Here is a 12,057-nt window from a genome sequence, read left to right as displayed (position 1 = left end):
AAGATCCCCTGCTTGGGATAAGAGGATGCTGCCTTAGCTTTGTGCATCTGCACTTTTGGTTCCATAAGCTGTATTAAATTACTAAGAGATTAAGGGCAAATAGGATAAATATACCATTCCTCCCTTGAACCATATTTCTTAAGTATACAAAAATAACAACCAAATTCAATGTAAGTAAGAATAAGCATCTTCTAAAACCTTTTCTTCAGTTCCTTAATAAGTAATGAAGTACAGCAGTGTTGACTTTTCTGCTTCCTCTTTTGTAAAGGTACATTACATGATGAGATTTCAGTTCCGTGACTTTCAGTATCATATTAAACTTGAAAGCTTTTTTCTTAATATATTCTTAAAGCTAAGTAGTGCTGAAAATTAAAATTAACATGGGACTCAGATTTGCATTTGAACTAGGCAATCACTGTGTGAAAAGATATTCTGCTGTCTCTTTGATGCTGAGAACTGAGAATTCCCAGTTTGATGAGCTAATCCAAAATGCATTAGCGCTAATTTGGGAGATTCTGGCGTGCTTAGCTCACATGAGTTAAACATCCTGATGGAGAAATACCATATGAGTCTCCTGAAGGGAAGGAGCCTGCAGAAGTGCATTTTCAGACACTTGTTCGTTAGTTATTGATCCTGCATCGCATACACTTCCCTGCAGCAACCTTTAGCGTTTAAGTGGTTTGACAGCAGCCGTTCGGAGCTGCCAGCTGCCCTGCCTGTGGTAGCTGATGGGGAATGCATTGCAGGCCATGCGCTCGGGCGATCTGTGTCATGCTTAAAATGGGACCTTTCACGCTTTTTAAAGCATTTAGTGCTGTGCTTCTTGCTGATAGCTACAGCCATTATTTAAAAATCAGCAAGCAGTCCTCTAGGTTATCTTTTCAATTGAGACCAAGCGAGGAGTCTGATATTGTTGAGAAAGTACTGGAGCGCACTGCTTGTTTACTGCATGCCGTATCCTAGCTGATCCCCTTCCCCATTAGCTTTAATTTAAAAGCAGTAAGCAGAAAATACTTTCATCTGTGCTTTATTCTTTGCCCTGGAAAGATTTACTGAAACAGTCTCCTTAGGATATTGCCTTGAATTCAGCTTGGTATTTTACATGCAAACTTCTGAAATTGCAGTTATTTTCTCCTTTGTGGGTGCTCGCATTTTTGCAGTACGTTAAATTGATTTTCATGACTCAAAGTGCTCGAGGCCTTCCTCTGTTGCACACGTATATTAGCGGGGGCATTTCACGGCGCTCTGCAATAGCACGGTAAGACTTCCGTTCCCGTGCAGGTGAAATTGAGAGAAGAAATTATTACTTCACATCAACTTATGCCAACGCTGTCTATTGTGTGTACTTTATAGTGAATTCTTAACTTTGTTGAAATGCATTTCTTGCTTACAACTAAGAACAATATAAATATTTATACCGCTGCTTTAATACCTCTCTGAGGAAGATTGTGTTTCTTAAAGACTGCAAATGTTATACAGCTCATTGTAATTCTCAGCTGGTTTCCTGCTTCCCTCTGTATTTTTGTTAAATACTTGTCACAGTATTTAGTCTTTCAGAGTGAGGTCGTCTTACAGTTCTGTGAACGTAATTTATTCTCTAATCCTTTTTGCCCACTTTGGTAAAAATAATAATAATAAAGGCCTATTACTGACAAGGCGACAAAAGGTTTGTAAAGCACACATAAATGTAAAATAATCCAGTGTTTACTTTGAATACAAAAGGGGACAGTGAAAACAATTGCTCACATTTCATATCTGCTCTTGTTGCTAACAGCCAGTCTTACTAAATGCGTAGTAAAGCGTCTTGCTGTCTGCTGATTCCCCTTATCAGTACACACAGTTCAAGCGAATCTTCTTTGTTTTTCACACAGCTGTCACATCATGTAGGTCACACATGAGTATTGTCTCCATCCAGATGTAGCTCATTCTCCCTTTGCCCTGCAAAGTCTTGCCTGGTCCCTTGCCTGGTCACTTAGATCAGCATGCTTGTGTTTGCTGGACCCTTGTCCCCTTGGTGTGAGAATTTTCTTCCAGCTGATGCATGCCAGTTTCACTGTTGTACTACAGGTCTTCACTGCTCCCCTACTGAAGTGCATCAGATATAATCCAAACAAGCTGAGCAGACACAGATTTATGAACACTTTCATGATCTGCATTCTAAATATAAAGACATCTGTATGCTCCCTGGTCAGTTCTCTACAAGCATATCAGTCATTTTGCAGTTGTCTTCACTCGCTTACCAAAAAAGCCACCACTCACACTTCTGTTGTCATTAAGTCCCATGCAAAGCAGAGGACTGGAGATGAGCCTTCCCCTTAGCCACAGTACTACTACACCAAAGGCCAAACAGTTTTCCTAAATTGCTTTTGTACATCTTCTCCAACTGTGAGGGCTTTGCGGTACAGTGAACCACTTTTGAATAATTCAGATTATATGCAGTGTTTATTTACTGATACTCCATTAGGCTTTCTATTGCTGTGCTCACTGGAGAAGTTAACCACATACTCAGGTGTTTATTGCCCACCTTCTTCTATTTTTCTTTGTAGGTGTTCTTTGCTGAAGATGTGGGTTCAAATAAAGGTGCCATCATTGGACTAATGGTGGGAGGTGTTGTCATAGCGACAGTGATTGTCATTACTCTGGTGATGCTGAAGAAGAAGCAGTACACATCTATTCATCATGGGGTTGTGGAGGTAAGAAACGACTACCAAGCACAAGTGGTGTCACGTGTGCAGCAGTGAGCGCACCACGCTGTAGATGTGTTCACAAAGAAACCTCTGCTTTGGTTGGCCTTACGCTCACAGCCTGAGAGGTTGCATCTAGCAGAGTGGAATTTAATTCCCTCATTTTGTAAATTCAGACACAGTATAAACTATATCAAGTTGGGTACAAAACCACAAAAATCTATTGTGGAACTGTCCCAGACCAGTCACCTCAATGAAAAAGTTGATCCTATAGGAAATGTTACTGTAGCCAATGATTAGATATTGCACATGAGAAAAGATCTGTTTTTACTGTTGGTGGGAATTTATGCACCAGTTTTATTCATTTAGTTTGCAGATAAATGTATGAGGTAGATCTGCTGTGGATTGTGCTTATACTACAAGAATTTTTCCCTGTACAGATACGTTATTGCTTTTTGTTCTCTAAACCAGATTTACCTTTGCCACAAACAGATTTTGATTTATGACTAATCTGAAGCACATAGATTTGAGAAACCCAAATAAAATGTAACACTCCTACGTGGGATTTAAAAGATGAAAATACTTGCATCTCCCCAATCTACCAAGTAAATTTCTGGTCAATTTACAGGCATATAAAATACCTCCTATGTTGCGTGGTTTTAAGAAAGGATCTCTATACAGAGTAAAACTTAAGTTATAAGACCCAGAAAGGGAGTCCTGAAGTGTTTTTCCCCATGTATATTGATACCTGTATATGGATTTGCTGTGTCAGTACCTGATTTGCAGGTAATACTTATATCAGCACTTGAGACATTTATGTTTTTATCTTTCAAAACTGGTTATTTTAAATTTTAGATTGAAACCAGGTCTTGTTCTTGTCAGCAGATACATTGGTTTCAGTGTTGAGTCAAATGAACTTTGGATTGGTTCTTCCTGGATACATACGTGCGTGATAATGCATATATTCCATAGTCTGTGGCACTGAAGAGTCTTAAAAATATTTGTTAGCCTTTTTCTTAAGTCCGTGTTTGCATGTTTCTGTGTCCATGCTATCATTGCCTGTTTAGTGTGAAACCTTCTAAAGAGATGCAGTTGGAAGAGCAGTAATGGTCTGAGGTGTGATTGGAGCATACAGCAAGCCATACAGGATCGTGGATCAAGTTACAGAGAACAGCAAGCAAGAATCTCACCTTTAACTTTCCCTATGAAGGTTTCCAGCCCATCTTGTAGAAAAATTCAAATCAGTTTTAATTTTAAACCATTGACTGCTGCTGCCAATGGTTATATGTCAGCTGAGGTGTGAGGTCAGAGTCGGTGCATTTCACTGCCAAAACAGCATTCCTGGGGGTGCAACACGGAGCTGAACAGAGCTCATGCTGAGCTGGCACGTAGAGGTGGTGGAAGGAAGCTCATGGCTCCTCACTGGGTTTGCCTCAGCTGAGACCCTCTTCTGACTGAGTTTAGTGACAACAGAAATAGGTCAGGAAACTTCTTACGCCAAAACCCTGAACCAGACATTGAATGAGCACATACCATTGTGGCAGGCCTTAAAATTTCAAGTATGTTTCTCCTGATGGAACGGTGTGACAAAAATAATCTTCTTACGAGCTTTCTTCAATGGTGGTGAACTTGGAAATATTGGACTAGAAACAACAAGCCGAAGTTGAACAAATAATTCATGTCAAAATGACAGCATCTCCTAGGAAATAAAAACCTAGAGCATGAGGTTCTACTGAAAATATTAGTTGATATTTATTAGCGCACTGTAGGTAGTGTTGCCTTGTAGATTTCCTGCATTGTGTTTGGTGTTCATAGGTAAGAGTGATTCTGCATTCTGCCAAGCTTGCTCTGTAGTCTTGGCAGATGATATAGCTTCATTGTGTGAGTTTTCCACCTGCAAAAAAGACACATCTTTTATTGTCCTAAGTTGTAGAAAATTTTATAGCAAGCACTTTGAGAAGACCACAACATGCAAAGATCATGTAAAATAGATGTTTAATATTAAAATGCCTTCAGCCGTCTCTGTAAAAGAAGGTAGAAAAAAGAGAGGGTGTCTCCTCCCGCGCTCCAGACTGCAGCCAGCTGTCACAACTCAGCCCCATTCGATATCTCAGCTTTGAAGCTCATCTGTTGTCTGTCACAGCAGCAGCACCTCCAGCAGCAGCTTGTGGGGAGAGGCAATGATGGAGGGCTCACAGCAGTAGCAAAGGAGCCATCACAGTTGTTGTGATACTCTCCAAAGTCCACATCTCAATGACCAATCTGCAGATGTGTATTAGGCAGCATCGTATACCATCATTTAAAGAGCAGCATAGTATTTGTCACATCTCTGAGTGCTGACAGTACGTCCTGTCTGGGATTTTCACCTTTCCCACAAGTGTAGAGGCAGCATGGAAATTTTCCCACACTATTGCCATCTTCCTGACTCCACGCTAGGATTTTCTGTGTGAAAGATTTATAGGTTGGAGCAGGAGGGGATAGATGGCCATTCTTTAAAGAGGTTATCTACCCGACCTAGCTGTTTTCTCAGAAGACATCACGTTGTAGAACAGAGAAGCGTCTAGATTGTTCCTCAGCAGCACGAAAGCACCCACACCTCTTTAATGCCGTGTTCAACTTCTGCCACCTCTGTAATGGGTGCAAAAAGCTTCTTGAAATGGTAAACGGCTTTAGTGATTTACTGCCAAGGAGATAGCCAAGGTCAAGGCGTGTAGTTTGACAGAGCAATACCTAGGACAAAGGCTGAAGGAAAAGAGAGGAGCAGTTTGTCAGTCGAAATGGGTAAAAGTGAGTAGAAGAGGAGACATTCAGGTTGAGCAGTAGTGCACGTAGGTTGGCAGCGAGATGGATTAGTGTGTGGCTGTCAGCTGTAGGAAAGAGAGGTAGCACTAGCACTAGTCATTTTAAAGGCTAAAGGGGAAATTTGAAAAAGCGAGTAAGTCTGCAAGTGGAAGCCTCAATAAATCCCTTTCATCTCTAAATGTCATATTTCAGAGGTTATTGGACTTCCTCTGTGAACAAGTTACAAAAGTGGGGCTTTTTGGTACAGAATATTGTTGAAGGATGTTAAAAATTCAGTCTGATTTCTACCACCCTTCCTCATATTTTTTCCCAGTCTTTTTCTCCCTGATTTTCTTCCAAGTTTCTCATCTATTATTTTGTCTCCTCTGCTTTCTCTTCCTTTGATTCATTTTTATTTATGTTGTGTTACCTTTCCCTGTTTCTTTCCCACAAGCAGGTTATGCTGTGTGCTTATCATATCTCCTACTCCTGAATAAGAAGTGATGAGTGGGAGGCTTAAGCTAAAACAGGTTACAGAGTTCTGTGCGGTGTTTGTTTGGAGCTTAAATGGGAAAAAGTACAGCGCAGGTTCTGGCACGCCCTTCCCTTGCATCCCATCCCAGTGGGGTGAGCCTCCTAGAAAGAAAAATGCTCTCAGGTACATACTGATGCTTGGAGATCCCTGATTGTATTGTTTGGAGATCTCTGATTTCTCAACCCCCATGGCTCCATATTACGCTGGTGTTATGCTAGAAGAGAATCTTGTAGAGCTGTCAGTGGGTTTAGTTGTGAATTATGAGGCTCTCATCTCTCGATTTGGGCCAGCACCAGAACTCCTGTAGTGCAGCATTGCTGTGCACGAGAACCACGGCTGACCCGTCATGATAGCAGCCCATTCAAGAGCAGAAGGAAAGGTTGCTTCTCCTGTGCATTTGCATTGTATTTTTATATTCCGTAAGTGCTAAAAAAAAGCAACTGGAGCACTTGTAATTTTCCCTGCTTTGTTCTTCTCTTTCCTTCACAGCTGTCTTGGTGACAACAGCAGCAGTGGCAGATGGCATGTGGTGACACTGCCACAATGGAAATAGTTAATGCTGTTAAATTCGCATGGTCCTTAGGGCAAAGATTAGGCCTTGTTTGTGTTTATACAAGACCTGTATTGAATGGGTTTGTTAGACCCTAGTGCTGTTACAATAAAATACTTACTTGAGAACAAGCAGTCTGCAGCACAGTGATAGCGTCAAGGAATGGCCAGAAGCTGATTCACTGCGTGTGGTAATGGATGGTGCATCAACGTGGAGGGAGAAGTTGGCTTTGAAAAGCGAGTGCGGGGTCCTACCCTGGCTGTTGAGCAAGTGGCTGCACAGAGGTGCCTTGGGGATCTGCACGTAGAGGTTGAAGAGGAGGCAAGCTGTGAAGTTCCCAGGCTTCTTGTCTCCTTGATGGATTGAAATGGTTGTTGGCAGCCAGGCTGAGCACTCTGCCTACATGAGCAGGCCAAGGGAAGTGTGCATTCTGTCAGCAGAAAAGAAAAAAAATTCTTCTGTTGCTTCTGGAGAGGAAGGGAAGAAGGCAGGGGAGGGACACAATTTCGCCTCCTAATTTCTAGCAGAAGGGAGATCTGGAAAGTGATTTAAGGTAAGAGCACCATCTCTGAACAGTACCTCACTGCCTGAGCCCATTTTGCAGGAGGTGAAAAAATTGATTTTGGGGGAGCTGTTTGCAACAGCTTGCAAGTAAAAACAGTATGTGACCTTTCAAGTTGGATGTTTCACCTTAGTGTGTAATTATTGTATAAGAAAGAGATTTCACAGAAAATGTAGTGCTGATTGGAACATGGGTGAAATTTTGAAGGGGAACATAGAAAAATGGGTTCAGGGTTAGCAGCTGATCTGGGCAGTCATATATACTTGCCACACACAGAAGCATTTCTTCCCTTAAGTAATAAAAGACCATCAAGATGGAAAATGTGTCTGAGAGGATCCATTTTCTGGCGGCCCTGCAGGAAGGTGGGATGATCATATAACGTATCACAGTATGGGAAGGGCTACAAAAATAAGCTGAGCAGTTTGCATTGTCTCAGGCATGGAAGAACACACCTTTATCTTCCTCCAGGGTGTCAGGTAACAACTCACAGACAGCCATAGTCCGCCCTCGCCAAGGTGAATATTGTAGAGTAGATTTAAAGTGAGTATCAAATATAAGTACTGCTCCTTTACTTTTTTATTATTAGAAGGCCAGAGTAAGCTTGTCTGCCATATAGGACTTCTTAAGAGAATATACTTTGCATTACCCAAAAGGTTATTTTTATGCCAAAAAGGAATGGCTATTTTTCCTAAAGGTCACTGCTTGTAGAAATGCACAGGAAAATGCCCATACCCAGTACTTGAGCGTGGAGTTTTAGGCACCTTCCCAATATTACACTTTTGACAGTGTAAAATTCACTTTCTACCTTCTAAGAGCTATCAAACACTGGAGCTGAGAGAGCAAGTAAAATAGCTGACAAGCAGACTTCTTCAGGTGTGTTTTAATAGCTGGTGGTTGGCAAGATGGCCGTGCCCTGGTTGGGTTTGAATACACAGCAGATATTGAGCTCCCAGCAGAGGTAGAATACCTAATTAACATTTAGAGTCAGCTTCTTGCCCACTCTAATTGGCATTTTATATTACTGTAATATTCAGTAAAGAAGGAAGTAATTTGTGGAGCAGCAAATGTTCAGTGGAGAAGTCTTGACTGAGCTGTCCTTATGCCCGCCTTGCAGGTAATCAAGAAAGGTCAGTTTTTGTTAAGTAGAAATACTTAAGCAGTGAAGACATGTCAGGCCTCTGGTCGCTAAACCTAACCAAATATGACCTTAGAGCCAGAAAAGCTGGGTTCAGAGAGTGCAGTGAGATGTTGGCTCACCCTCTGCCTGGCTATTCTGGCTTTCTATTCACACCCTCATTTTGTTTTTGCCAGTTAACTTTTAATAGCCTTCAGACTATAGCACCTGCAGCAGATCTGATTACAGCACAAATAGAAAGCAGCCTCAAGCCACTTCTGCTTCTTCCATTTTCTTTTTTTTTTTTGTGAGCTTTTTATTTCCTTTTGTGACCAGTTGATCACGAGAGTAGATGCTGTACATACTCTAGGAGGAAAAAGAGTAATGACAGGGGACTAGCAGAGAGATGTGAAACATCCCCTCACTACAAGAAAGACATGGAGGCCCTGGAGTGTGTTCAGAGAAGGGCAGTGGAACTGTGAGGGGTCTTGAGCACAAGTCTGGGGAGTGGATGAGGGAGGTGGGGTTGTTGAGTCTGGAGGAGGCTCAGGGAAGACATCGTAGCTCTCTACAACCACCTGAATGGAGGTTGTGGTGAACTGGGGGTCGGCCTCTTCTCCTAGGTAACAGCAATAGAATGAGAGGGAATGGCCTCAAATTGTGCCAGGGGAGCTTCAGGTTGGGTGTTAGGAACCATTTCTTCTCAGCAAGAGCAGTGAGGCAGTGGCAGTGGCTGCCCAGGGAGGTGGTGGAGTCACCATACCATCCCTGGAGGTGTTCAAGAGCCGTGTGGATGTGGCACTGAGGGACGTGGTTTGTGGGGATGGGCTGATGGTTGGAGATCTTTGAGGCAACAAAACCCAGAGGCGGCGTTGCTGAGTTGGGTCAGCCAGTTTTGCAGTCTCAGCAAAAAGTTATGTTGCAGACCGGTTCCTGTCGCCCTGTCTTTTCCTGGGTATTAATCTTGGCTTTGAGGAAGAGCGAGGTGTGCTGTGAGTTGAGCAAGGATCTGAGCTGGTTTCCTTCTTCCCACAACAGGTGGATGCTGCAGTGACACCAGAGGAGCGCCACCTCTCCAAGATGCAGCAGAACGGCTACGAGAACCCCACCTACAAGTTCTTCGAACAGATGCAGAATTAGGACACCACAGCAGCCTCATGAGTTGGACAGCAGAATGATTGCTTCACTGCCCATTGGTGTTCAGTTATAGAATAATATGGAGAGAAACAAAAACACTCTGTTTTATTATTTACTCATTATCGCCTTTTGACAGCTGTGCTGTAACACAAGTAGATGCCTGAACTTGAATTAATAAAATCAGTAATGTATTTTCTCTCTCTCTCTCTCTCTTTACATTTCAGTCTTTACACTACATTATTAATGAATGTTTTTTGTGAACTGTAAAGAGTTTAGCTGTATTTAACTAGTGCATGGATAGCTTCTCTTTCCCAATTATTTATCACGTAGCTCCTTAGCCAGTTGTATATTATTCTTGTGATTCGTGACAGAAATTAAGTCCTAATTGAAACATGCTTTAAGAATGGATGGGGGATGCTTTCTGTGTCTGTGGGGTTTAGCTGCTTCTCTTTGCCGCGCGTTCTTTTCTGATCACTATGCATTTTAAAGTAAAACGGCATTTTTTAAGAAGTATTCCGGATGGGTTATTGAAATTCTTTTCCTCTGCAGTTGCATTTTATTGTACAGATTGTTGCTCCTGCTGTATTAGTGACGTAGAAATCATGGGAATACACGTTTGTTTCTTTGTGCCTGTTTTATGTGCACACTTTAGGCATTGGAAGGTAAACCTTATTTTCTTTTCCATGTATCTTTTTGATCTTTAAAAAAAAAAAAAAAAGATATTAAAAAGAATCCCTGTTAATTGTGAGCACTTCTGGGGGGGGGGAAAAGTGCCTGCTGGTCGAAAATTAACAGGGATCCTCTGCAGGATGATTGTACAGAACCATTGCTTATGAATTGATAGCTTTCTACACTGTGTTACATAAATAAATTAAGAAAAGAACTTCTGGGAGAGAGTTTTCTTTGGAGGCGGAAAACAAAGATTCTGAAAGCCACTGAAGGGGGAGACTCTGGGATAGAGGGGCAGGGAGAAATGTTCCTGCAGGGACAGCGGCACACCTGGCCTGACTGGTGTGGGGGAAACAGCAGTGGGACTCGGTGGGGGCAGAGGGGCACTGGCACACCTACCCTTCCGGAACATGCTTTTTTTTTCTTTTTTTTTTTCCTCCTTTCTTTCAGTTTGTATCATAATGTAAACAAACACGTCTCTGGAGGAGCCCCCCTGTACCAGTGTGTTTCTGTGCACAGAGAAGCGGCCTTCAGGGCCAGCCTCCGGCCTTCAGGAGTGGCCTCCAGCCTTCGCCTCTATCCTCAGCAGCAGCATGGCTGTGACCAGCTCGGTGTTGTGCTGTAGCAGTAGATAGAGGCCCAGGAGAAGGAGAACAGTGCAGTCAGTCATTTTTTCTCCAAAACACTTCGCAGAGCTGTAGAGACCACAGGGGTGTGGTGGCACAGCTTGCCTTTTGCAGGGCTGCACGCTTGGTGCTGCCACCAGTTCTGTGTTTGCGCAGGCAAAAGCCAGAGACAGAGCTTCTGCAACAGAAGGCTTATCCCAGCGAAGGGATGCATGGCCTCAGCTGTGTGCCCTCCAGTATTACAGCTCTCACTGGCCACAGGAGCAGAGCAAAGCCACGCTCTGGTATGTAAACCCCAGCTTGGCACCTTCCACCCACGACCTGTTGGAAGCGTGGCTGAGGATTTGCCCAGAGAAGCTGTGGTGCCCCATCCCTGGAGGCACTCAAGGCCAGGCTGGATGGGGCCCTGGGCAGCCTGAGCTGGTGGCAGGCAGCCCTGCCCAGGGCTGGTGCTGGGTGGGCTTTGAGCTCCCTTCCAAGCCAAACCGTTCTGTAAGTCTGTGTCTCCCTTCATCCCCAGCCCTGCAGTACAGGCAGTGCATGCTGTCCCACACTGCAGTGTCCACCTGCATGGAAGGATGAGACTTTTGTTTAGTGAGACCACAACTAACAGACCCAGTGAGCTTCCAGGTGAGCTTAGAGATCTGCTGGCAGAGGTGCAAGGTGAGAAATGGGGTAATGTCAAGAGGCATGTGTTCTGTTAACAGGAGAGACAATTATTTTCTCTCTTCAGAAAAAAATAAAGCAGGACTGAAGGGAGCCAGGAGTGAAGACAGCAAGATAATATCCACGGGAGGCCTCTTGGTAACCTCTTTTGCCTGCAGGCCTGAGCCTCTTCTCCAGCATCACCTGTGGCATTCCTGTCCACAGCGAGAGCCGTGTGGCTGCGCAGCTCAGTGAGAGGTGAGATTTGCACTCTCTCGCTTTAAAACCGGACAGTTTAGGCCGCACAACAGATGGTGGTGAGCCGGGGTCCTCAGGCACAAAGAAATCCACCAGAACCAGAAATGTTTTGTTTCACGAATTTTTGGGGCAAGACTCTCGTTTGCCATCGTAGATCTTGTTACAGAGGTCTCACATGCCCCCTAGAAAGGGCTGTGTAAGACTGTCTTCTGTGCACGCTATCACAGGAGAAGATCCCTCTTCAGGAGGAAGGCAGGGCGTAATTCAATTTAGTGCAGTCTCATTAACGGAGCATTATCAAAATTCCTTTCAGGAGAAGCTGGAGTAATCCCTAAGATGCAGAGGGCCACCAGCCTTTAGAGCAAATCCCGCTTCTAATGCCGTAATCCCATGCAACCCTGGTTAGAGAAAAATGATTCCAGCAGTAATTGTCAGACAGTCAGGTTTCATGGTGCGGGGTTACGCGGCCGGTGAGACAGCAGTGCTGCTCTTCCTG

The 12,057-nt window shown here is 43.6% G+C and overlaps 1 protein-coding gene across 6 annotated transcripts in view; it reads left to right on the top strand.

Annotated features, from left to right (window-relative positions):
* Positions 1-10,246, top strand: part of APP (amyloid beta precursor protein) — a 199,378-nt gene extending 189,132 nt beyond the window's left edge. For all 6 annotated transcript variants that reach the window (XM_015299094.4, NM_204308.2, XM_046943383.1 and 3 more), the window contains 2 exons: positions 2,547-2,693; positions 9,265-10,246. In XM_015299094.4, coding sequence (XP_015154580.2) covers positions 2,547-2,693; positions 9,265-9,366 — 249 coding nt within the window. In that variant the 3' untranslated portion in view covers positions 9,367-10,246. The remainder of the gene's footprint in view (positions 1-2,546; positions 2,694-9,264) is intronic.
* The last annotated feature ends 1,811 nt before the right edge of the window (positions 10,247-12,057 follow it).

This window comes from Gallus gallus, chromosome 1 (genome assembly GCF_016699485.2).
Source record: "Gallus gallus isolate bGalGal1 chromosome 1, bGalGal1.mat.broiler.GRCg7b, whole genome shotgun sequence".
NCBI lineage: Eukaryota > Metazoa > Chordata > Aves > Galliformes > Phasianidae > Gallus > Gallus gallus.
This window is presented reverse-complemented; position numbering and strand designations above follow the sequence as displayed.